This window comes from Camelus ferus, chromosome 6, assembly GCF_009834535.1.
Source record: "Camelus ferus isolate YT-003-E chromosome 6, BCGSAC_Cfer_1.0, whole genome shotgun sequence".
NCBI classification, from domain to species: Eukaryota; Metazoa; Chordata; class Mammalia; order Artiodactyla; family Camelidae; genus Camelus; species Camelus ferus.
In genome coordinates, this window is record NC_045701.1 from 16375078 (window position 1) to 16402483 (window position 27406).

Sequence of the window (27406 nt, forward strand, 5' to 3'; positions counted from 1 at the left end):
AGGAGAAGCTGGGAGTGACGCCTCTGAGCCGCGCAGGATTGTGGGAGGAGGTTGTCTCCAATTTCTCCTCCCCCTCCCCCCTCCCAGCCAAGATGTCTGACATGGAGGATGATTTCATGTGCGATGATGAGGAGGACTACGACCTGGTGAGGCGCAGGGGACGGAACTCTGGGGTTGGAGGTGGTTTCTTGCTTTAGGGGCCGGTGCAGGGGTGGCCGCGGCCTCTCCCGGTAGAACATGTGCTCCTTCCAGCCTCTCCCGGTGCAGTGACAGGACGAGTTTACCTCCTCCCCCTTCCCGCACCGGGCCGGGGCCCTGCTTCTCCAGCTTGGGGGAGGGGATGGTAAAGAGGCAGCGAAGGGGGTCCGGAGCTTTGCGCTCCAAGTCCGAGCGCCTCCTCCATTTACAGGGACACCCCTGGCCTCCGGCGGCCGCTTCTTGGTGCCTCTTCCCTCCTTCCTACCGCGCGAGCTGCCTTGGGGACCGTGCAGCGGTCTAGGCCCCGGCTCTGCCCTTTCGGGCCCAGCATTCTCAGCTCTTCTTCACACTTGAACTGAGCGGGTGCGAAATGCCGGAGGAAGGGTCCGAAAACTGGGGCGGGGTGGGGGATGCTTCTACTCCCAGGCCTGACAGAGAAACGCCACTTGTGAGTCGCCTGGAAACATCTTAATTAGTCTTGTGCAGGGTCCGTTTTGGTTTAAGGTAGAGGTGCAGTGGAGAATCGAGAGCAAAGCTGGCTTTAGAAAAGTAGTTCAACTACCTGTTTTGTTTAAAGAGAAAAACCGGAGAGGATATTTTGCTTTTTGTTTGGGTGTTTTAGGCGGGGGGGACATGGTGTACGAGGATTGACCCAATGGCTTTTTTCTTGACTTAGAAATTTCCCAGTATTCAAAGGGGAAAATATCAACAGTGTAGGAATAAACGAATATATGTAGCTGAATGGTAATTTTTAAAGATTCAAGGTTTAATTTATGAACGGATTCACATGTTTTTTAAAAATGCACCAACATTTCAAGTTGATATTTAGAAAAATTTTCTGTGTGGGAACTAAGAAAAATTATCTAGGGACCAAGAATTAGCGTCAGCTTGGCTTTGTTTTCTATTTGGGGGGCGTTTTTGTGCATGGTTCTTGCATATTTTGGTGATACTGCTTTATCGTTAAGTTATGAAATAGATGCTTAAGGAAGGGAAGTCTGACTCAACTTATATTTTAAGTGCCAGAGAGTCTCAAGATACCAATACATCGTTTGAGTTAGTGTAAATCTTCGTATAGTCATTTCCAATTATTCTTTCCACTTTAAAAGAAGGCACATTTGCAAAAGGGAGAGGGCAATACTTGCTATTACCTGAAAGGCATAGCAGGGGTTTTGATAATTCTTTAAAGTAAATGTAGAGTTTTGCTAATAACTATAATTTCTGCCTTACATTTTAGTTTGTGCAAACCAACCAGTTTTAGGCAGTGCCTTAAGTTCATTAAGAATATGTTACTTGTGATACCTTGTGCATTTTTTATTTACTGCATGTTTATTTATATTACAGGTATTTTTTAACTATGGGAGTGTTTCTTTTAACTATGTAGTTTTAGTTTGTGTTTTCTAAATGTTTGTACTTATCTATTTTCTAAGCCATAGTTTTTTGAATACATGACTTATTAGCACTATGATTAACTTGTAGATCATCAGTGAGAATATAATGTGGGAATGGCAGTGAGAATCTTACTGTCCCATGAAGTACTCAGTTCATTTTTGCAAGGATTTTAATTAAACATACATGATTTAACTTGGCTGTGTTTCTCCAGCCTTTGAGGGCCTACACTACATGGAAAATATAAAATTGAACATGTGGTTGTTTTAACTTTTTTTTTTTTAACCAAAAAAATGTAAGATTTTACACTACCATATAATTAAATTAAAGATTTCCCACCAGCATTCTGTTAAATAGTCCTCCCTTCCCTCATATCTCTCTTACATGGATATCATATTAATTTATTTTTTACTTCCTTAGTTATTTCCTTAAGCCACTCTCTGTTAAAAAAAAAAAAAAAAGATTGAGGGCTAATTGCCATTTCATGCTTGCATGTTGCCAAAAGAGAAGTTGGGTTTTTCTTTTTTTAATAGTTATTTGCTTGAGTTTTGTTTGATTGTTTCTTAGGACTTAAAGAGTCAACAGAATTACTGCTTTAGGGAAATTTTTTTAAATTAAAAAATGTAGTATTTTTTAGAAAATTTCCATAACCTCATTTTAGTCAAAATGTTGTTAGCAAGAGCCATTGAGGTATATTCAACATCTTTTATAAGTTGTCTGCTGATAAACTACAGATATTCAGCATCTTCTGTAAGTTGTCTGTTGATAAACTTTAGTATTCTGTATCACTTGTTGTTGACCAATCTAGTAGAAATAGGTAGTTAGGATACCACAGGAAAAAGTAAAAATCTGTTTCTAAAACTATATCATTTTTATCCAAAAAAGTAAATAATGATTTGTGCCTAAGAGCTAAAAGAAAAGAGAACTAAACTGTTACAAAAATAAAAAGAAGAAGAAGAAGAAGAAACAAATGTGAAATTAAATCAGTATGCTTGACCTCTTATTTCTGAGATCTTTTTGATTTTTATTAGAGGCAAAGCAGGCATTTTCTAAGCATAGGAATTTAGATAGCAGTGAATGGAGAAGTCGGAGATGGTATTGGTAAATGTCTTAATACAATGCTAATTTTACAGATTTGTATACTAATGGTGTTCATAATAATAATAATAATAACTGTAGTACCATTCATTAAGTTAATGATGGTTATCTGTATTGTAATTCCACAGTTCAGACATTCTAGCATGAAGTTGATTAGTACTTACAATAATTTTTTAGAAAGGATTTAAGACAGACTGACTTCATACCAAAAATTATTTTAAGCAGTTCTTGTTATAGGTAGGACATTGTATTATAAGGGAAAAAATTGTTGAAAAGGTAGACTAATTCTACTTGGTTAAATATATTACAAAACTGTGAGCATCATTATATTCACTGAGTCAAGCTTATAGCTGTGATTAGTGAGTGAATGTTTACTAGCATTGTTATTCTTGTCTTAATAGACATTTTAATGCCCTAGAAATTTACTTCTTTTTTGTCTACTTTTCAGAGGGAGAGAAAAGAGTCTGAGCTGCAGGATATCTTACAGAATCTTGTATTTATCACGTTTAAAAGATCAGACAAATGATGATTTGAACTTCAGTTTCTTATATTACAAAGAACCTTAAAGCATGGTTTAGCCGATTAAAACACTAACTTCTATTTTTTTTAAAGATTTTTGAATTGATGTGAATAGAATATATGCTCTCATTTGAAAAAGAAGTAGTAGATTAATATAAGACAAGGGCCAAAAAAAATAGCTTTAGGGATTTGTGTGTTTAATATTAAAGCTCTCACCAGTCATTCATTGTGCATATAAAGAGCTTGGAGGTTATAGGTTTTTTTATTCTGAGACTGTTGTTTCAGTCACTTACTGCTTGACAAACAAAATGTTGGGGATCTTTAAGAATAGATTTTCAAATAATATACTTTTTATGGTCACAGCCATTGTTTTCTATGTTGTATGCACATTTGAAATTCTGCATGTAGTCTTCACAAAGATGAAATTTGATTATACAGTTGGACTTTTAAAAGAAACATGACATTTAATTGTAAATTATTAGAAACAACTGCAAATTATCAATAGTAGGGGAATACTAATACTATTAAGACTAATAAGGTATTATTATAATAAATTATGATGTAACCATGTGATGGAATATTATGTCAGCTTTTTAAGAAGTGCTTCTAAAGAATATTCAGTGATACGGAAAACTTGATAAATTGTATTAGTCAGGACTCTTGGATATAAGGGATAGGAATACATGTCAAACTAGCTTAAAGAGCATGTATTGGCTCACAACACCAGGAAGTGTAAATATGGCTGGATTCATGGCTCAGATAATGATGCTGGGTCTTTTTTTGTTCCATCTCTCTTCTTGGGCTATTTTCCTCATTGTATTGGCTTAATTGCCTTCACATTATATCACAAGATGTGATGTGGTATGTTCCTAGTATTAATAACCCCAAACGCAAAAGGATCTCTCTTGCTAGCTCTAGCAGGGAAACCCTAGGAAGAATTTTTATTGACTCACCTCACTGAACCATTCACTTACTGTAGAGAGGGAGGATAGGTTGCTTGCCCTCCTCTATGGGAGGAACACTATGATTGAAAACCCTCACCCAGAAGAGGAGTCAATCAGTGCTGTGCAGGTAGTGAACACAGATCCACTATAAATATATGATCCATATTATGATTTTATTGGGTGGGAATAAAATTTGTTTATTTTGCTGGGTGGGAAAAATATAGAAAAATGTCTGGAAAATATGAAAAGTGTCAGGGAAATTAAAATGTGTTTATTTCTTGCAAACTTTTCACAGTGAACCTACCTTACTTTCATTCCCGAGGGGAAGAGGGCAGATTACAGGGTACAAACGATGCACAGAAATATTACTTTGATCTTGGAAAACCAAACAGTGATTTTTGTCATTGCTCAAAATTTTTTAGAGTTCTTACAAAATTATCTTCAGAATCAGAAGCATCTAGCTTTTTAAAATAGATACACATGCACATGGTTCAAAACATGAAATGTTAAAATAAAATTTCCTTTTCATTTTTGTTGCCCAGTTCCATTCCTCCCCATGGGTAACCAAATACACACTTTATCCCCCTCACTTTTTTCTTAACTAAGATACAGCATGTTATGTATATTGTTCTACACTTTGTTTTTAAATTTATCTCAGAGATTATTCCATACAAGTATGCAGAGAGCTCACTTATTTCTTTTTATAGCTGCATTGATTTTGTTGATGTACCATACTGTATTGCTAAGAATTTGGCTTGTTTTCTTTTGCTGTTATAAACAGTATGTAGCCTTTTTTTTTTTTTTAGCTTCAGCTGTAGCCAGGTTTTCTCCATTTTTGTAGGTGTCAAAAATTGAGTCAGGTTGGATAAATAAGTTGGACTTTAAAAATGAATGATACTGTTTTAGGTTAGAAACATCTAACTAATAAAGTTACTTCTCTTAAGAGTTTCAAAAGCATTATTTAATAATCCATGTCAGTATAATTGAAATAATTTACCACCTCTTAAAGTTACAACTTTAAAGAAAAATATTAGTTTGGAATACAAGTTTTGGTGTATTTTCCAAAAGGCCTGTTGCATTACCTCATAAGTGTACCCTGTATAATGAAATTAGAGAGGTTCAAACAAGAATAACTAAAGATAAGGATATGGTAAATAATGGGAAACAGCTCTTACGTGCTAAGAATAAGATAAATTTAAGGCTTTTCACCCCTAATGTGAAATCTGTAAACTGTGTATTCAATAGAGTAAATTCGTACCTGTATACTATATTCCAAAATAAACACATGGACCTCAGTGAGAATTAGAGATTTCTGTAGGATTCAACCCCCATAATTGACAATAGAGGAATTAAAGCATCCCATGTGAGTGATTTACCTAAATTTACACAAGTTAGTTGGAGAGTCAAAACTAGAGCCCAAGTCTGATGACTTTTATGATGTCTCTTTGAAAATTTAATTTGAAGACTCATAGTTTAGGACAGATAAAATAATGTTATTATTTACAGCATAGACAAATTAAGACCTATTAGCTTAAGTGAAATTTTTTAAAGTTTGGGTAACTTTATGAATGGCTAAACTACAAATAGCCACCTAAGATTTGGATTATATCTAGTCCTTAAGAATCATGAGACTTTACCCTTTACTGCTGTATGCCCAGCATCTAGGACAGCTGTCTAGACATGATCAAGACTTGGGAAGCATTGTTAATGGTGAGTCTTACTTCCCTAGAGCACATTTCTTAAGATCTCTGTTCTTAAGAGACACAGGAATAAGTGGATGAACTATGGAACTGACACTCTTCAGCAGTGGCTATTTTCTAACAGAGTCAAAATTGCTCCTACCTGTTGTGTGTTCTGTTATTTTGGAACATTTTCCCACTTTTCATTTCAATTAAGCAAACACTTATTGAGTATATTGTAATATACCAGGCTCTGGGGATACCAAGATGAGTAAAACAAATTTCCTGCTTTTGAGATGCTCATGGTAGGGTACGTGAGGGGAGATGGGAAAAACATACACACAGGCCTCTATGTTAGAGACGTGCATGTCATATAGAAGCATGCCTAAGGAGAAAATTTATTTTGCTAAGAGGAGTTGGAAAAAGAATCACAAGGTAAGCCTTGATGAAAACTTTTCCCAGGAGTGTTAGGGCTGGGGAGTGTTATAGGAAAAAAGTAGGAAGTTTGTGATAGGGAAGTTTGTTTAAAATCCCTAGCAGAGAGGACAGTTAATGCCAAAGCAGAGATTTTAAAGTGTGTGACATATTTGGGGAAGGGAGAAGAGATTTGGGTAGCGTGGATGGGTAACAAATTGCTTTGGGGAGACGTCAGGACATGACTTATACAAGCGGTTGGAACTATTATGAACTTTAGTGAGGTTTTTTGTTTGTTTGTTTGTTTTTAGTCCCTTTAACAGTGTTCTAGTGCTTGCCTCTTTTTTCATATATTGCTTAAAATTCTTTGTTTTTTAAAAGCATTCTTAATACGTTGGTTAAAATTTCAGTTTCTCTTCTAAGACCATTTTATTCATGCTTTTATAAATTATAGCTGTCTCCTTTTCATTTGACATAAGGGAATTTAGGTTATCAATATTTATTTAATCCTTTTCCTATATTCCCTATTTTGACTAAAGACACTGTGTATAACTAAGTCAGCAGTAGTCCTTAGAGATGATTTTTTGCCCTTTCTTGTGCCCATATGGTGTGTCATTTTTATTTCACATCCTTAACATCACCTTTATTTATTCTGTCCTCTTCCTTTTCTCCCTGTTCTACTGTTTAGAATCAGGCTTCCATCAAGTCTTCGCCAGACTGTTTTAAGAGTGTCCAGTAGGATATTTCATTGCTACCGGAGTGTTCTTCTTAAAGCACGATTCTCATTATTTCTCTATAAAACCTTTTAGTGGATCTCCATTTGATCTAAACTCCTAGCTAGATTGTATAGACCTGTTCCTCTCTCTGATACCTGTTTATCTCTCATCAACTCTACATGCATCCTGTGCTTCAGTTCAGTCAAACTTGATGGTTCTTCCAAATATGCAGTGCCATTTTAAGCTTCCATGCTTTTGCACATGTTGTTTTGTTTCCAGTGCCTTTCCTCCTCCCTGGCAACTTCTGTTCATACTTTCAGACCTGGTTCAGGTAACTTTGCCTTCCTCTAACTCATTCAAGAGTTGTTGAGTACTCCTTTTCTGAGCTGCCCCTGTACCTAGTATGTGTCTCTGTTACTGGTTTTATTGTGTTGTATTGGTGTTTGCATACCTGTCTCTGAATAGCTTGTGGGGAAAGACTTAATTTGCATTTGTTTGAGCAACATTTAATTACTGGTTTAACTAAAGATCATTATCATTGAATATAAATAATAGCTATCTAAACAACAGAATTATTTTAAATTCTTTTTAAATATCTTCAATTTTATAAATTATGCCAGTGTAATAACTGAAGATTAGTTTGCTGTAGTGCACAATTTATATTGATGGTGTGATTCACTGAGCTGCAAATGACAGATTAGTGATGTCACAGAAGCTGGTTTAAGCCATATGAACATAGTTATGCAGATCATAACAAGGGACTGCCTAATTATAAGAAGCCAATCAAGGGGCTGGGAAGGGACAGACTGGGACTTCAAAATGTAGAATAAATAAACAAGATTATACTGTATAGCACAGGGAAATATATACAAGATCTTGTGGTAGCTCACAGCGAAAAACAATGTGACAATGAATATATGTATGTTCATGTATAACTGAAAAATTGTGCTCTACACTGGAATTTGACACAACTTTGTAAAATGACCATAACTCAATAAAAAAAGTTAAAAAAAATTAAAATATTGCTTATGCAATGTAAAAAAAAAAGCCAATCAGTAACGTATCAGTTGTGCCAGTTCTCATATATTTATGTATTTCAGTAGTAACATTTTAAGAATTGAATTGCAGTTATGCAAAAAATATTATGCATTTCATTTCTTAACCCATGTAATATGAAAACTAAAAGAATAGATTCACGAAATGATGAGGACTGGGTTAAGTCTTATCTCAATCATGATTTAGGGGAGTTACACCATCTTGAGTTTGGAAATATCTTTGATCTGGAGCCATTCAGGTCCCAGGAGTTGCAAGTAGTCAGCCGTGTATTGCAGGAGGCATGTAGATATGGTAGGAAATGTAAAGCTTCCTGTCTTCAACAGTGTTATAAACAGTTCAGTTATTTCCAGGTAATTGAAGTTAACCTTTTTAATTCCTAAAGTACTATTTTTGGTTTCTCCCTTTTTGGTAACTCCATGTCCTACTCATGTGTACCTCTCAGTTTCTACTTACCTCTTATATCCTGGCCTAGTTTTTTTCTAATCTGTCAGGGGCTAAGAAACCAAAAATAAGTGGGCTTTGAGTAAGAGTCCAGACTCTCAGATTTGGTGATAGATTAAAAAAGTTTTACTTCCAAGTTCAGGTTTGCACTCTGAAGATTTGAGTTGCAGAAAAGTCATTTTCTGGTTTGGCAAGCTGTTCCTGTATGTTATTGAATAGTTACTAAAGAAGAACTGATTTCCAAAGGTGTAGAGTAGATTTTATAGCTATGATTCTTTACTCCAGGTCTTCCCTGTGAAGGTGACATGTAAGCTGTAATGATGTACAGTGATTAACGGGATGAAGAGAGGTAGAAAGAGAAAGGAATGTCATGTAAAGGTGGGAAACAGTTTAGCCACTTGTGAGGTTAAGGCCAGGATGTCTGCATCAAAGTGACTGTGGGAGAACTTGATAGGAGATACAGCTGGGTGCATAGTCAAGTCGAATTTTGATGATTTTTTAACTTGACTTGAAGAGCAATGGGAAACCACTTTTGAGAAGAGGAATAAGGTAATTTACATTTAATGAAGATTATTCTGGCAAAGGAGAAGGGGAAAAGTGGATGGATTGGGGATTTATGTTCAAAGTAGAACCACTAAGGACTTTTTATGTTCCAGCAGTATGACTGCTTTCAGTTCTTTAGTGACCCCTTGTTACACTGTCTCATGTCTGCTGTTCTCTTTTCCCTTCTCGTTTTGTCTATCAGGCAAACTCCCATTTATCTTTCAAAAATCTAGCTCATAAACCATACTATCACAACATCATTTCATCAATTAATTTAGCTTGTTTATTCTTTATTAATTGCTTTTTTAGTTTGATCAGTTTATTGTAGTCAAACCTAAATTACAGGATCAAGAAGTAAGTGATTATGAAATTCACTCGCTACTCGGAATTTGATCTCATCCCTAAGAGAAGTGTTCCAAAGAATTTTCATATGTTGAACATAACTGATTTCCTGATGTTAAGTCTGTGAGACTGAGTGGCAGTACTTCCCACGAAGTATCGTAATACAAGGAAATACCCTGCAGAGGGCACATATTACAAAGCCACTGAGGTCAGATAAAACTGGTTTTATACCAACATCAAACACCCCCTGCCCATCTACTGGTCATTGGAAAAACTCATCTGTGTTTACATATTTTTGAGCTTTCTCACACAACACTCAATATACCTTTTTGCTTTCATGTGTCTTTATGAGACAATACAGAATTTTTCATAAATATCTCCTAAAACGTTTAACTGTATTTGGACTTAGAAATAGCTCTGTAATACTATTATTGTCTTTTTATGTTTACTTCCAGGCACTAATCCTAATTTGACATAAACTTGCCCTTGTAATGACTTTAGCTGAAGGAAATAATCTTCTCTCCTTCTAAAATAATAATTTTTATTACACTAATCCATATGTATTTTTTAATCCTTATTGTTAAATAGAATATCTTGGAACTATTTTAAACTTACCCTGCTCCACAAAGTAGTAGTTTTACTTCAATTTTTCTTTCTGCTTTATTGTTTCATAACTAGGAACTGAATTTGTGATGAAAAGTCACATAAAACTATATAAATTCATTTTGTTTTACTTGATTTGTTATATGACTGGTTAAAGTACGTTAAAATAACAGCTGTGTTGTAATGTGGAATGCACATAAAGCAAATATTGTTGTTAACATCTAGTTATATTTAACAATAGACTACTCTGCCATATATAGATTACCAGCCTAGGTAGTTAGGCCATGTTAGAATATTGAAATTAAGACATAAGGGGTAGATCATGGAATTAAAGAGGAATAATTAACATTTACATAATAATTAGTTTTTACATTGATTTTTCTTCGGCTCCACAATTAGCAAAAGGTTAACCAGTACAGAATTGGAGGTCATTAACCACTATTTCTTTGCATTTTGCTTTTGTGTTGATTCTGTAGAAATTGTAGTTTTGATCTGAAAGGAAGAAATGATTCTACAATAGTTCCAAGACCCCCAGTGGTTGCCTGAAACCGAGGACAGTACCAAGCCCTATATATGCTATATACATACATACCTGTGATTAAGTTTAATTTATAAATTAGGCACAGTAATAAATTAACAACAATAACTAATAATAAAATAGAACAGTGGTAACAATATACTGTCATAAAGATTATATGAATGTGATCTCTCCTTAATCAACTTCAACTTTGCCAGAAATGTGACAATGACTTCTTCATTGGCAGGTATAGCCTCTCTGGTAATTTTTATCTTTTCAGCCCAAATCTGTTCCTGAATCTGTAACCATCCCTAACTGTCAGTAAATGGCTTAGTGTCACTCATTTCAGGAGACTCCTTGCTGAAGTCTTTATATAGGCTCAGTGCTTTCTAATGTAACCTGCTGTCAGTCAGAATGTGTTTTCTGTTCATGTCCTCTACCTACAAATTTAATGCCTTTTCCATCTTAACTGAGCACTTTTTATACACTGTAGCCATAATTTTTGCAGTTTGAGATGTAACAGAACTAGCAAGAATTTCTTTTTTCTTCACAATTTCATGGATAGAAGGTTTGTTTTTACTGTAGATCTTAGCATCCTTAGCATACATTTTTTTTCCTTCCTTATTAAGTAGAGAACTTACACCTTTTCCATTAAAGGAATCCCTTTAGGGCCTCTCTTGGGCGTATCTGAATTGGCAGCATCACTACTCTTGAGCTTTGGGGCCACTGTCAGGTTAACTAAGGGTGACTTGAACACAAGTACTGCTACACGGTAATAGTAGATCTGATAACTGAGCCTGACTCGCTAGTGGGATATGCTGGACAAAGGGAAGATTCACAACCAGGGTGGGACAGAGAGAGATGGTGAGGATTTCAGAACGACTCACAATTTAAAACCTATGAATTGTTTATTTCTGGAATTTTCCAGGCCTCAGTTGATGCAGGCAGCTGAAACCACAGAAAATAAAACCGCAGTTAAGGAGGGACTCCTGTGTTCTACTGTCCACTTGATTTTGGCTTTTTCCCTTTGTTATTTAAATAATGGTTTAAATATCAGTGGAATTTTACCAACGTATTTTGCTTGTTAAGAGTGCGGTTTTTCTATCTTAACAGTTTTCACATTTTACAGTACAATCTGTGGGTTTCTTTTTTTTTTTTTTTTTCATTTTTTCATTTTAATATCTCTTTCTAACACACAGGAATACTCTGAAGATAGTAACTCTGAGCCAAATGTGGATTTGGAAAATCAGTACTATAATTCCAAAGCATTAAAAGAAGATGACCCAAAAGCAGCATTAAGCAGTTTCCAAAAGGTTCATGTTTTTCCTCATTGATTGTGTCTTAGTTTACTTTTGTAAGTGAGGTCTTAGATCAAGTAAATTCCAAATGATTTTATCTCAGAAATATGTTTGGATACTTAGTGATAATCCTGTAAAGTAAGTTTGCATATGTTAACATAATGTCAGTTAGCCTGTGTCAAAAGGGCGATCCTTTTGTTTTTTTCTAATCAAGTTATCTATAGAACAGGGCCGTTGTGCTGTAAAGCTAGTGTGGTTCTAGGAGGGAGAGAATTAACATGCTGTTCAATAGATATTATCCCTGCAATCGTGTTCCTTTTTTTGGTGATAAATTGCACAAGTATAATTTCATTATTAAGTATTGTGATTTCTTTACTACCGATAGACTTCTGGGTTATTACCAGCAGATTATTGACTGTATAATAATCAAGAAGTAGTTCTTATTTAATCTTTTGATGAAGGAACTTCAAAATAAGCTCACTTATCCTTAAACTTTTTAAGACTGGTTTCTTTTTTTAAGCCTTTTTAAAACAGCATTGAGAAATGGAGTTCTTGGGGCAATGTTTTTCATACATATGTAAAATTAACTTACAGCTTAGACATTGGATGTCATTAGAAAATAACATAACATTATTAAGTTATATTAAAATTGTCTTCTTTTTTTAAAGGTTTTGGAACTTGAAGGTGAAAAAGGAGAATGGGGGTTTAAAGCACTGAAACAAATGATTAAGATTAACTTCAAGTTGGTAAGATTTGTTTTTAGGAGAATTAAACTGATAATGAAATTCTGTAGTTAAAAACCTTATAGCAAAAAATTGCAATTATATCTACTTCTCTAAGATAATTCTGTTGATATTTTTCCATATTTAGCCTAACTTTTCATTTGTGACTATAGTAATGCTAAATTTTAAAAATTCTGCATAGGATACAAAGTTTTCTGCTTAAGAAAACTTATCTTTTAGATATATGGACAGTATTTGGCTGCATTACTAATAGAGTGGCTTTTTTACAAACTATTGGTGTTTGTTTAGGAGTTTTGAAATACTATTTTTTATTACAAAGAGTTTCTCTTCCACTGATTAGGGCCAAAACCTTAGAATTATTCATGGCTCCTCTCTCTCTTCTCTCTTCGCAAATAATCCATTGGTAAATCCAGATGGCTTTATATATCTACAGAATACATTTAAATTTTATGATTTAGAGGGCTGTGGAAGTATCAGGTATCTCAGGGATGGAGATTTTGATTGAATAATTATGGTGACGTTAGGGCCCAGTGTTCAACTCCTAAGTTTCTGTGATTTGAAATAATACCAAGAGACCCTATAAAAATCTGCTACCCTAACATATTAGCAGTGGTTTAATTTTTGAGACCATTTAAGCGTATGGTACTTGTAAGGTTTGGTTTTTTTCATTTTACCTTGAACCAATATGGTAAGCAAGTAAGGGAAAGGATTATTTGTATTTTGTGTTATTTTGCCTGCTTTTCTTGTATTTGCTTTAGTAGCATCTCTGAATAAGTTGTGGTTTACAGAGTAACTTCAGCTTCCATCCCTGCCCTCCTTGTGTTCAACTGGATTCAGAGTAGGGCTCATGTTGCTGTGTAGTGGTTTTGGGCAGTAAAAAGTTGGAAGGGTTTGATATCAACTGCTCTGTGTGTTCACCACTGCGTATAGACCCAATTTATCTATAATCATCCCTCAATCTTTAATTACAGTAAAATGATTTATTTTTTAAATTAGCTTTAAAGTTATTATAGCATAAGGAAACGGAAATGTATTAAAACTAACTTTTTGCTAAAATCATATTTCAGTATCAGTATATAATCTCAAGGTTGGAACAGTCATATTTCTGATTTCCCTTTTGCCAGGAGATAGGTTCTGACACTTGGATTTTAGCAGCTGGCTAAGAGAATGTTACCTATTACTTACCCCAGCGTGGTCCTGGCATACTTGGAAACAAAAGTAGTTTAATATATATTGCTAACGCTTTTCCCGTTGTTCTATCCATTTTTCTCTGACCTACCTCTAATACTGTTTTCTTTTTTGTAATTCACTTCTTGCTTAGAAGGTTTCAGGGAGTCTTCTTATGTTTCCTTTTCTTGTTCCTCATGCTATACCAGGGCGGAACATAGTCATAAGCAAAAAAAATTACACTATCGTTAATTTATTCTTTGCCCTAATAAATACACATGTTCTGTTAGTCAAGATACAAAGCATTATATCTGTTATTGCTCCATCTCCATGATAAAAGTAGAATAGAACACAGTAAAAGAAGGGTTTAACAGCACTTGGAGATCGTGGGCACTATGGATGCAGGTTATAAGGTTAGACTCATAAGTTGACTTACATGGTTTGCTTAAGGGGTGATAGACCCTCTGCTAAAATATTTTTTAAGTTCTGGAAATTTCGCTAGTCCTTTATTTCCTCAGATCTTTCATATTTCCTGAAATAACTACAGTAATGCAGATAGTTCTGCAAGGAATAGCAGTAGCAGTTAAGTCTACTGTGAAGTAGAGCCTTAGGTGGGAGGACTTCTCTGGATAGTGTGATGAGTACTTGGCCTTGAAGAGATTCTTTCACTTCACATTTTAATATAAGAGCCTGCCAATAATATGGAGAAAAGAAACACGTAACTGTCGTTAGACAGCTTCCTGATATAGGGGTAAATTTTCAGGAGAGAATATTTGAAAAGTTGGACTTATTTTCTATCTTTGGATCTATGAATATTTTATTCGTTTTTATGATTTAAATAAATGCATTTGTGTGAAGTGAGGAACAATACCTGAAATTTGAAAAATCTGTAAGTTGTACTTTTTCAGAGGCTAACTCCATAAATTTGGTTCATATATCTAAGTAATATAGTAATTTCAAATTTAAACTAAAACATCTATAGTGTTTCTGTCATATATAGTTTATCTATTATTGAAAAACTATTATTTTTCTATTAGGTAGTAATAGGTACTATAATCTTAATCATATGTACAAATCTTAATACATAAATAGTGTACCTAGTAATGTGTTTTTTTTCCCCCTCACAGACAAACTTTCCAGAAATGATGAACAGATATAAACAACTATTGACCTACATTCGGAGTGCGGTCACAAGAAATTATTCTGAAAAATCCATTAATTCTATTCTTGATTATATCTCCACTTCTAAACAGGTTAGATTCTGTTTTTTCCTCTTGGTACTTAGCAGTGTGTTTATTCTTTATACTAAGACTTTGTTCTTTTTTTTTTTTTTAAGGCCTATAGAGTTTCTATTTACGCAGTTAGGCTAGTTTTTATTTTTAGTGTGCTTTTAAAATAATGTATACCATTTTCTTTTGGGGGAAGAGTGGGGAGGTAATTTGGTTTGTTTGTTTTTTTTGTTTTTGTTTTTTTTTTTTATTTTTTTTATTTTTAAATTTTTAATGGAGGTACTGGGGATTGAACCCAGGACTTGGGTGCACGCTAAACATACACTCTGTCACTGAGCTATACCTTCCCCTCACTATTTTCTTGATTACAGTGCTAATTATATAATATTATAATAACCCAGCTTAATTGCTTTAAAAATATCTTTAGATACTAACACAGTCTGCATACAACTTTTGCAAGCCTGTATTAGACTCCCATCCAGTTACTCCCATCACAGTTGCTTCTAATAAACTCTATCAACACTTTAACTAGCTATTCTGAGCTAGTAAATACTCACAGGTGAGTCATAGATGATTTGTGTGGATTTGATTAAAGAGCCTTGGGAGGAGAACCTGTACTCATATCAGTTAGTAATTGGCATTACTCATTAAGTGTTCAATAAATGCTTTTCCAAAGAGTAGGTGGATGATGGCTGATGAAAGGAAGTGCTGATGATGAAGAAACTACAGTGGGCAATGGGGAATGATAGTACTTCCATTATTCTAGTTTTTAGGAAAAGCAGTGATGATTTTATTGCTAAGATAATTTTTAATTGGATTGTTTGTTCATATTCTTTTTAACATAGTTCTAAGTTTCCGCTTTCTTACACTATATTTGAGCACAAAAAGTATTTTCTATATCGTTTAGCATTTCTTGGAACACTTGGTACTTTTTGTACTCAAAATTTAAAAATGTTCATCTCAGAATGAGCCTCTTTTGTTCTGTCTTTTCTACTAGATGTCATTTTTTTTTTGAGGCAGTTTGTTTTTACTCTTTATAGCTAAGATATATGTAATGGAAATAGAGGAAGATAAACTTATTTGTTAGAACATTAGCACTTAATAGTACTAATCCCAGAGTTCTTACCAGGGGGCTTTTCTTAAGTGGAAAATGTTTTCTGGGTTTTACAAACATGTGTCATCAAACATTTTTTTGTCCATTATTTATAAATGTTATAGATGTTGGTCAGGGGGAAATTAATTTTGAAACTTTAAGATTGTGTGATGCTTCTTGCTATTATATGTAAGCTTTTTGTCTTTCAAAAGTAAGTATAGATGTTGGCTGGGCAGCACTTGACTTACTCACTGTGCCATCGGCAGTTAGGAATAAATAGGCAGCCTTTTCTGAAAATAACAAGCTTCCTGTTCTCATGGCCCTCTTACCTCTTAATCCTGTTAAGTAAAGACCTAGAGAATCAGGTATTCAAACAAAGGCAAATCCAGAAGTAGGGAGAGGGGGACAGGGGAGCTTATAATGCAAAACAAATAGCAATTTCCATAAAAAGCACACTCAGATGGGTGAGCTGATGGTGTTAGACACAGCTAAAATTGTGCTAGACTTTTCCCTTCACTCAACTCCAACAGTTTGCCAGTAACTTAAAAGCTTGTAGTGCATTTAATTGATTAGTCACATTTACAGAAGAATTTTTGAGGGAAGAGGCTTTTTCTTTGTTTCTTTAGCAACTTGCTTAGTGTTTGCTACATAGTAGGTACCAATTAAGAGTTGAGTGAATAAGATATACCCTCTTAATAACAGTACATCTAGTTCTATGTGCATGTCGTTTACTTCTCTTAATATAGAATGAGTTACTAGATTGGAAGGGACAAACCTGTGCTATTAGAGCATTAGACATTTTCTGGGTTTTAATTTTTTTTAATCGCATAAAAATGTCTTGGCACTTTTTATAAATTTGGTCTGTACTTTGCTAAGATTTTGTTAATTTTGTGGACTGTCACAGACATTCAATAAGATACAGGTAGTGTATCTTATGTATATTAAAGTTCAAAGATGCACTTTTAGTTTGCTCAAATTAACTTTATTAACAGGTACAAATTTGCTGTTTACAATTATAGAATTCTGATTTTTTATGTCAGATGGATTTACTGCAGGAATTCTATGAAACAACACTGGAAGCTTTGAAAGATGCTAAGAATGACAGACTGTGGTTTAAGACAAACACAAAGGTAACAATTGCAATTACTCTTTTTTTCTTTTGAAAAGTGGGCGGATATCCTTGATAAACTCTCCTAAAGATGCTCCTGTTGAAATCTTTTGATTTTAATAAGTTTAATTTTTTTTTTTTACAGCTGGGGAAATTATACTTAGAACGAGAGGAATATGGAAAGCTTCAAAAAATTTTACGCCAGTTACATCAGTCTTGCCAGGTAGCATTCCTTTATTTGTTCTTAATATTTTTTCAGAAAATAAAATTATATTTGAATCATTACTTAGGGATGTTTTTGTTCAAGCATCATCCCAAAAGTAAAATTTGGGAAATAAGTTACCAAAAAGCTAATTTTTTCTATGTTTCTTATGTTTCTTCCTCTTTTAATCCTTATTTCAGTCCTTAGTGTAGAATAAGGCACAGGTATCATTAAAGGAACAGAGCGGTCATTAGTACTAAGAATAAGCATTTCATGTTTAGTTTTGCACCCTATGAAAATTGGAAAGGAGATTGTAGACATGTCCTAAATATACCATATTTTCTGCTTTTCATGTATAAGTCCTCTATAACAACACTGTCCAGTAGGACTTCATATGATGCTAGAAACATTATGTATCTGTGCTCTCCAGCATGGTAGCATCAGCTACATGTCATCAAGCACTTGAAATGTGGCTAGTACAATGAGGGTACTAGTTTTTTATCTAATTGAATTTAAATTGTACAGCTACATGGTCTGAACAGTGTACCTCTATAACTTTCTAAATGTGAGCTATAATTTTATGTTTCCTTTTTTGTCTTGATCAATAAGTTATTTGATACTAGTTATATATTGTGTAGAAATACTGTTTTAAAGTATGTTTAAGCTCTTTCTATGCAATGTATAATTAAAATAATTTTATATGTTGTTTCTGTGAATGGAGGAAAAGTTGATCGGGAAAGTGTTCTAAATAACCACATATTTTCATTTAATAGTTTTACTTTTTTTTTAGTTTTTAAAAATAGAAAATATTTGTATTTTATATTAGTTTTGCTTTATAAAGCATATCAGTCATTTATGAATTGTTTCTTATCTACACATTCTTAAGGAAAGCCTAACCTGATATATAAACAGCTGTGTGTTCAGTTCCACATGAAATGGAAAGGATAGAGAACCCATTTCTGAATGGAAGAGAGTCTTTCAGTGTAAACATACAGAATGTGAAAAAGTCCTCTGGAGAAGTTTTTGCTCGGTTTATTTCAGAACAAAAGGAAAATGCTGTCTGGATTGTAAATAGCATTATAGCAGAGATGCATAATAATCTGGATGTGCAGATTGTCTTGCATATAGTATTTTTTCTCTGGTTGTGACTCATTTGTGAATAACTAAACAAGTTTTAAGTTAGAAGACCGAACAATAAATTTTGGCTTTGTATATGTCAGTTCTTGATGTTTATAATTATCTGACTGTTAACCATATTCTGTTTTCGTGGGCTCTTGGTCATCTTTCAAAGTTGACCACAAATATTACCACCTTTACATTGAAAAACTACCTCTGGCCACTTTTTCCTTGTTGAATAACTAGAAAGTGTAGAGGATGTGTGGGTTCCTTTTTGACCATGAAAGGTCATGTTCTTAATAATCTAGATCCCAAATGAAATTTGTAGTGCATTTTTCCACAGAGGTTCTCAGGCTAACACAAATAAAAATCACTAGGTTGGCTCTGAATTCTAACTCAGTACCTAAATAACTGTTCATTATTTCCTTTCCTAGACTGATGATGGAGAGGATGACCTGAAAAAAGGTACACAGTTATTAGAAATATATGCTTTGGAAATTCAAATGTACACAGCACAGAAAAATAACAAAAAACTTAAAGCACTGTACGAACAGTCACTTCACATCAAGTCTGCCATCCCTCATCCACTGATCATGGGAGTCATCAGAGGCAAGTTTGGTTTGGAGAGGGTGGGCAGTGTCATGGGAAAATATCAAGGTGTCCTTGCATACGACTGAATGACTCTGAAGGTTTCTGTTTTGGTGAAAATAAATGACAAAGTAGTGAAATCAGTGAAATTATATAGTCTTAAAAGTTAGGATGACTTTTTTTTGTGTGTTAAGTTTATATCAGTAAAGATATTAACAGAAAATTCACCATCAGAAGTTCTATTCTTGAATTGTAATGATATGTATAAAATTACTTTCTTCTTCAACTGAGAATAAAGATTTGCAAATGCTTGTTTGGCTGATGTTTAATGAAGAGCTTGCTTTTTAATATTAAAGCATGTGCCCTTTACACACTTGAGGGGCTAGTACAGTTAGGTTATAGAATTAAAAGATTGGAAGCCACTGGAATAGTTTTCATTTGATTTTTATAAAGTGGTCAATCATGTTACTACAAAACTAAAAAAGTCATCTTTTCTCCTATTTTAATTCTTTACAGAATGTGGTGGTAAAATGCACTTGAGAGAAGGCGAATTTGAAAAGGCACACACTGATTTTTTTGAAGCCTTCAAGAATTATGATGAATCAGGAAGTCCAAGACGAACCACTTGCTTAAAATATTTGGTCTTAGCAAATATGCTAATGAAATCGGGAATAAATCCATTTGATTCACAGGAGGTATGTGTGTGCTCTGATTATACATTTCTGTCATCTATCTCGTATGTAAATAAATATTATTCTTTCTTTGTATGTATACGTAATTAATTCTTCTTCTTTCTTTAAACTATGTTTAGGCCAAACCTTACAAAAATGATCCAGAAATTCTAGCAATGACAAATTTAGTAAGGTAAGATTTTATATTTCAGTTAAGGTAAATTTCCTTAAAGCAGTGAATGAAGGGGAATGAGAGGAGAGAAGTTTTCAGAAGTCAGTTAATACTCAGCCTTTGCTCTTTTGTATTTTGCCTTGAAGTATACCAAAATTTGTGAAATTTTTGAAATCATTAATATACTGTTTCTGTTAGTCACAAGATTTTATAAATATTCAATCCGTGTTTGTGTGTTTTCACACATGGGTGCACACACTGTTTTTCAGTAGAAAACTATAGAGGTTTTAAAACAATTTCACAATGTTACAGTTCCTACCTGTCTTAATCCAAAATGAAATTTTGAATTGATTCATGTAAGTCAAGAATTTTCAGAGGGGAGAGTATAGCTTGGTGGTAGAGCGAGTGCCTAGCATGCGTGAGGTTCTGAGTTCAATCCCCAGTACCTCCATTAAAAAAATTTAAAAATACAAAAATCTAATTACGTCCTCCCGGCAAAAAAAAAAAAAAGAATTTTCAGTAAGACAATTTCATTTTAAATAAATTTACCTCAGCTAATTTTCTGCATTGAGCAGCAGAGGGATCATATGAGTAAGAAACCCAGATTTATTGTTGGCTTCTATGAAGGAAGATACAACCAATGATGGTTAGCCACCAAAAACCTACCATGATCAATTAATACTAAACAAAATTAAAGAAGATAAAACCAAGCAAAAAGCCTAGATAAAAAAGAAGGCTCTTTTTTGTAAAAGAAATCAATGAGCAAGAAAAATTTTCCTCTGGACCAGGGAATAAATGGAGCTTAGGCTTTAAAGGCTTTCTTTGTAGAAAAAGGTTTCAAGTCCATTGTTTTAAATTGTACAGCTGAGATTGCCAAGACAGGAAGAATGTCATTTCGGGCATGGGCAGGGTTTTCTTCTTTGATTTTTGTGTTTTTTTAAGATATATGTAGATAATTTAGATGACTAGACATTCTCTTAATAGTCTGTTTTTAATTTAAAAGAGTATTGTTAGGCTATAAATTATGAGTCATCTACATATGAATTTTATATACTTGGAAAAAATAGCTCATTTTATGGTATGTTTAAGCTTCTGTGTAAAATGTCATTTACTTTGTTTTGTTTGTGACTTCTATAAGTTACTAGGCTATTTGAAACTCTAATTTTAACTGTAAAAAATAAAAATGATTTTATTTTAAGGGGACTGCAAAAACAAAACTAAAAAATAAGAATGATTTTATTTTAAGGGGACTGCAGAAAAGAAAGATTTCTCCATCTTTATTTCAGACAGTTTATTCTATCTCTATTTGGCCACATTAACTAAGACATGATTTGGTTAGAGATTAACTTCATACTGCATTTAAAAATTGTTTATTAAATGAAATTGCTAAGCAACAATTTAACTTTAAAACCTCTTAAAGAAATATTGAGGGAAGGTTTTGTCCTAGACATTAATACTTTGTTCAAGATAAATTAGTTAAATGCATTAAATGGATTAAAGGACTGATTTATTAGACCTTTAAAAATTAATAGCTATATTTGTATATTTACTATATGTTACTATTTACTCCAGTGAATCCTCTGTATTGGAATTTGGAAACTTATTTATAGGTAAATTTTGATCCAAACAAGTGGACCGCGGTATCCCATCTTTTATGTAAGATTGTTTTTAAGCCACTTAAATAGTGGAAGAATGTCTCTTGGTTAAAACATACATGTGTACAAGTGTTTCACTACTTGAATATATCCTCCTATAGTATATTACAATAATATATTTTGGGTAGGTAAGAAAAGTAATACTTCCTAATTTTATCTTCCTAGTCAGTTGCCAGCAGACTAGAGGAAAATAATTCCTGTTGAAGCACTTGAATCACCTGCCCCTAACATGAAGTTACATTGCGAACCAACAGATGGAAGCACAGCAGAGGGCGTGCAGAATGGCTGATGATATGTCTTACATATAAAGCAGACAGTGGTGCCATGTCCAGAAGGTTGGCCTCTTCCTTCTCAGCACCTTTAGCAACCCCCATAGTGCCTTCAAGAGTAGGTAGCAGACACCTCAGAGAATCATGAACATGAATCAGCCTTTGGCCTTCTGCAGCAATGTCCATCACTCTCTACTTTGTGTGTGTCTCTCATTTGGCACTAATTATCTGCCATCTGTGTGTCTGCTGTGTGGCAGTGGAATTTTAGGGCTAGAGAGACTTGAGAATGAGATGTTCCCTTTAAGAAATCTTGGCAGTTGCTGGTACCTTTCTAGAAGATAAAAATTAGGAAGTTGCATTTGTGAATAACCTTCAGAGAGGATATACTATACTGTCTTACATCCAAACTCCTCCATACGGTAGTATGCATGAAAACCTGGTTTCTTAGGGATGAAATGCACAATTTAACTTGAAAATATCAAGCATTAAACAGTTATTAAACTATTGTCAATTCTTAACAATACTAAGATTTTGAGATTTTAATTAACTATGTATAAAAATATAACTCCAGAAGATTTATTTAATCTTTATAAAACCAAAAGTATTAAAAAGGAAATTCATTTTATTTTCAGAAGGACGCATGTGTGTTTAATTCTGATTTCCATGACAGAAACTATAATTTAGATTTTTGCATATAAAAACTGAGAAACAGGCTCTTTGGATTATCTGATTTAATATATGACTTCTTCGTGTTTGATAAAATTTATGCTTTTCTTTTTCTCTTAGTGCCTATCAGAATAATGACATCACTGAATTTGAAAAGATTCTAAAAACAAATCACAGCAACATCATGGATGATCCTTTCATAAGGGAACACATTGAAGGTACATTCTTTCTGCTAACTGAATTCTGTTACTTTCTTCGCCGTTGTCAAACAGCACTTGTTAATGGAGCTGCATGGAATTAAGCTGTTTTTCTTGTTTATTGCCCAGTATAGAAATGTTTCTAAATGTAAGATATTTCTCTAAATTATAAAGCTGTTTTAAAGAAATCTTTAGTCTATTTCATGTTATTAGTATAATCAAGCTTTTATGTGACATTCATTTCATTTAAGGTAGCTGTTCTTTTTACCTTTTTATTCTAATTTAGATATTATTATATGTTTATTTTTGATGTTTAGATTCAGACTTAATATTGGGAATTTTTTTTTTAAGCTTGTTGTTGTTGTTGTTGTTGTTGTTGTTGTTGAGGGAGATAATCAGAGGGGTTTTTTTGTTTTGTTTTTTTTAATGGAGATACTGGGGACTGAACCCAGGACCTTACTCACGTTAGACATACACCCTACCACTGAGCTATACTCTCCCCCCTTGGGGGATTTATTTTTGAGAGTAAAAGCTTTGAAAACAGCCTGCTACAGAAAATGCTATTAAGATGCTCTACTTTGAAAAGTTAGGCTAACATTGTACCAACAAGCGTATGAGATTTTAGTAAGTTCTGATTAACAAAGACAAAAATCATCCCTCTTAAACCTCCAATGTTCCCACCTGTTCGGGAGCTGTTTGAGGGTTTTTTATAACCATTTGGAACAACTCATTCAAGTACTTAAAATCCAGGTGCATTAAGAAAATCTGAAGAATACTTTGGAAATAATGTTCTTTTTTCCTCTCCTTTCTTTCTGTTTTATTCAACAGACATTTTAAAAGTTCTTATTTGAACTTACACTGATAATGTACTTTGTGGGTATAGAAAAATGTAGAAGCCTTGTGCGTGAATTCCTATCCTTTTTTTTTTTTTTTTTTAAGTCACTTGTACATAAAGAAACTGGGGAAAATTGTAAAACCATGGTATAAACTGTAGTACTCTAGGTTTTGAGAGAACATAAAGTAAAGAATTTGGCTGGTATAAATTAAAGCTTGAAAGATGTTAACTGTAGAGGAAATAATGAGCAGTGAAGTATTATTAAGAAGGCAAGGGAATATTTTAGGTAATGTCACAACATGAGCAAAATCAGGGAGGTGGGAACAAAAAAAAATTATGGGAAAGGCAACCTCCAATCATACTGTGCATCTGTTGAACCCAAAAGTTTTTATAACCAGATACCTATGGCCTTGCCAGACAGAAAGATATATTTTGAGACGATAAATGATATAGTTAATTAATATGATTTAGAAGTACATCGTGGTTCATAAAGTTGTACAAACTATTAAATACAAGTGTTATTTTAACTTTTATCTTTTCTTTCAGAGCTTTTGCGAAACATCAGAACACAAGTGCTCATAAAATTAATTAAGCCTTACACAAGAATACATATTCCTTTTATTTCTAAGGTATGTATATTCATGGATTTTAATATTTATAATTTGTTGTTAAAAATTCAGTCTACCTATCTTCTATTTAAAAGAATGATTCTTGGTGATGTTTTATATTACATTTTTAAAATACAGCCTGATTCAAGGTTTTTACTTTTAATGTGAGTTTTTCTGTTTTCTTGGGATATATTGAATTAAAAGAAAAGAGAAGTAAGGAATCATTAATTTTGTTTTAAAGATTCGTTCACCCTCAGAGAAAATTGTAGAAAAAGGAGTGGCTAAAATAATGTAGCTGATGTAAGGTTAACCTCAACCACAATCAGATTATGGTAGGAATATGTTTTAAAAATAAAGTTAAATTTTGTCACACCTGTGTTCTCAGAAATATTTTGAAGTGATAATGAAATTTCTTTTAAATTTTCCCTTTTAAGTGGTAGAAATGAATTTAAAATCAGAATAATTATTTATATAAAATCATGAAGTCTTTTTAAAAAGTTAATTAGAATTATAATGAGTCTTTTGTCTTAGGAGTTAAACATAGATGTAGCTGATGTGGAGAGCTTGCTGGTGCAGTGCATATTGGATAAGTAAGTACTTGGCTATTTTTTACCACAAAATGTTTAGGACCAAAAAGTTTGAATAATGATGACAAAGGTAGCAGTTGAATTCTTGATTTTTCACAAAAAAGGGTCCTCTTTGATTATGGTGTTCTATTAAGAGGTATATGTGTGTGATGTCTTTTTATAAATGAATGATCATATTAAGCGCATGATCTCTGAAAAAGTTCTAAATGAATTTTCAAAAGGTTTCTGACTCAGTATGTGACCCATATACAGCTAGAGAATTATTTAATGAATAGTATTTTTTTGTTTTTAAGATACGAGGTATGGTATATAGTAGTTTGGAAATTGTATTTTTCTTTTTTTTTTTTCTTTTTTTTTCCTGCTTTTTAAAGCTTCACAAATTACATTTGCTCTTGATTGAATGGGTAAGTATATGCCTGTTGGTTCTTCCAGTGAAATTGATGAAAGGTAGCTGAAATATGGTTTATGTCTAAAGTTTGCATAAGGTAATGAAGGTTATAATTAATGCTGAACTCAGCCATTTAGTATAGGAAGGAGTTTTTTCTTTTGCATTCATTTATATTGTGAATATTCATTTTATGAAGTCCAGAAGATATGCTTAGTGAAATGGTTTGTAGACATGTCTCTTATTTATTTCCAGCACTATTCATGGCCGAATTGATCAAGTCAACCAACTCCTTGAATTGGATCATCAGAAGAGGGGTGGTGCCCGATATACTGCACTAGATAAATGGACCAACCAACTAAATTCTCTCAACCAGGCTGTAGTCAGTAAACTGGCTTAACAGAGAACAAGCTTTTACAGACGTACTTAAGGCAACAGAGCAGAGATGTAATCCTTAAAAGAACTGGGAATGGCAAAACTACTGTCGGTTGATGTGTCCTGAAAATTATTGGAGTATGGCAGAAGTGCTTTTTTTGATCAACTGGTTTGTGTTTTGCTGCTGCATTTATCCCAAGAAAAACAGCTTTAATCTCCAGAAGAAAACCAAAATGCCATGGGATTTATGCTGTATTGACATCTTGCCCTAAAACATACAACATCATAGTAATTTGTCATGGGCAACATGACCAGAGAGAAGATTTTTGTCATGATTTTAAATACACTGACACGCTACTGTTGGTTAAATTTAAACATGTTTTACCTGCAGAAATTCTCTCACAAATAACCTGCAATAACTTGAAATGCATACCCTTTTGAACACTTCCTTTTCTCATGTATAAATTAAAATGTTTGCTGCATTTTGCAAAATGTCAATTCTCCAAAAATGTGTCCGTATATTTCTGTACCTGCAGTGTAGTAAAGGTTTAGATGAAACCCCATAATTATAGTGGCATACTGTCACTTAGGTTTCAAGCAGCAAAATAAACAGTGCAGCTCAGAAATTGTAGTTTGGTTCTTGATGTGTTTTTATTACATTTGGGGTTTTTGTTTTCTTTTTTAGTACCTTAGAAATTTCGAATTTATCTTCAGTTAATGATTTTAAAAAGCTTGGGAGCAAATAAGTTGGTGTTTGCTTTCAAGTTTTTAAAAGTAGTCTTTATTGATAAAGTAAGGAGAATTAGTTTCTAACAAAACACTTGCATAGTACTTAGCTTTGACGGTGATGTTTTAAAGGAATAAAATTCTTTTTTTTTTAAAGAATGATATTCCTTTTTAAAAGAATAAATTCTAATTCTCAGAATGTTCACTTTAAACAGGTATGCCAGAACATAGACAGCTAAATGAATGTTACCCTGCTTAGTGATCATGCTGGAAAATTGTTTCCTCATTCCAGCAGTCTGCCATTGCTCAAAGCCTCTTGGGTTTTGTTCTTTTAGAATTGCATTCAAAGCTAATTTAAGTGACACTATGAACTTTATGATTACGTACTGTTTTTTTAAAAAGTATTATTACGCAGCTTAATTGTTTTATGGTTACCATTATTTGGCACCAAGTGACTCTTGACTATTTCCAAAAATTAAAATTAAATCTATCTTTGAGATAATGGTAGGAAGTATGCAACTGGCTTTGAAGGCAATCCCAAAAGAGTTTTAAAGATATTTTGAGCAGTGGTAGAATAGTTAGGAAAATGAACTGTGGCCTTCCAAGGTGACTACCTTAAAGGAGACACAGCTCATTTGAATGTATTGAATACATTTGGATGTATTTGTTTCATTTAAAAAAAAACAAAGTTCACATTATTTTATAGTGTCAAAAGGAAGAACTAAGATTAAGATGATTTCTTTGGTTTTTCTATTGCTTGTTATTATGTAAAAAGAAATGAGTGGCAGTTCAGAAGAAAGACTGTTGTAACTGAAGAATGACAACCAAGAATTTTTGATCATTAAATCAGATTTTATAAACAGTGGAAGGAGCATGGACTTAAAACAAGGCATGCTTATTCGGTTTTGTCAAAATTTTACGAAAATATGTGATATATATTTATACTAAAACTATATAATCCTTAGATTTAGGAGAGCAATCAGTTAATGTCTTTAGCAGATTAAAGCAGTATTAAATACAGGTGCACCTTGGAAATTGTAGAAAACAAAGAAAATGAAAGACAAAATTAATGTCTGGTAGGGAATAAAAAAAGTTTAAGATATTATAAAATTATGTGTATTTTCTTCTCTTTTACATAAATCATTTGTGGAAAATGTGCAAATTTTTTTTACAGGAGTGATAATAATTAGGACTTATTTTTCAATATAATTTAGAGACCCTGTGTTACCCAAATAAAAATGACAAGTTTCTGTGCCTGTA

The 27406-nt window shown here is 33.4% G+C and overlaps 1 protein-coding gene across 2 annotated transcripts; it reads left to right on the forward strand.

The window, feature by feature from the left end:
• COPS2 (COP9 signalosome subunit 2) lies at positions 1-27406 on the forward strand. Of its 2 annotated transcripts, none has more exons than XM_006192323.2 (13): positions 1-146; positions 11656-11769; positions 12423-12500; positions 14792-14917; positions 17006-17116; positions 17240-17317; positions 18847-19021; positions 19517-19695; positions 19812-19864; positions 22554-22651; positions 24012-24094; positions 24605-24663; positions 25301-27406. In XM_006192323.2, exons 1-13 carry the CDS (start codon positions 93-95, stop codon positions 25443-25445), a joined length of 1353 nt encoding a protein of 450 aa, XP_006192385.1. In that variant the 5' UTR covers positions 1-92; the 3' UTR covers positions 25446-27406. The 2 variants fall into 2 exon arrangements, with proteins under 2 accessions (XP_006192385.1, XP_006192386.1); XM_006192324.2 differs by having other exon boundaries at positions 17027-17116.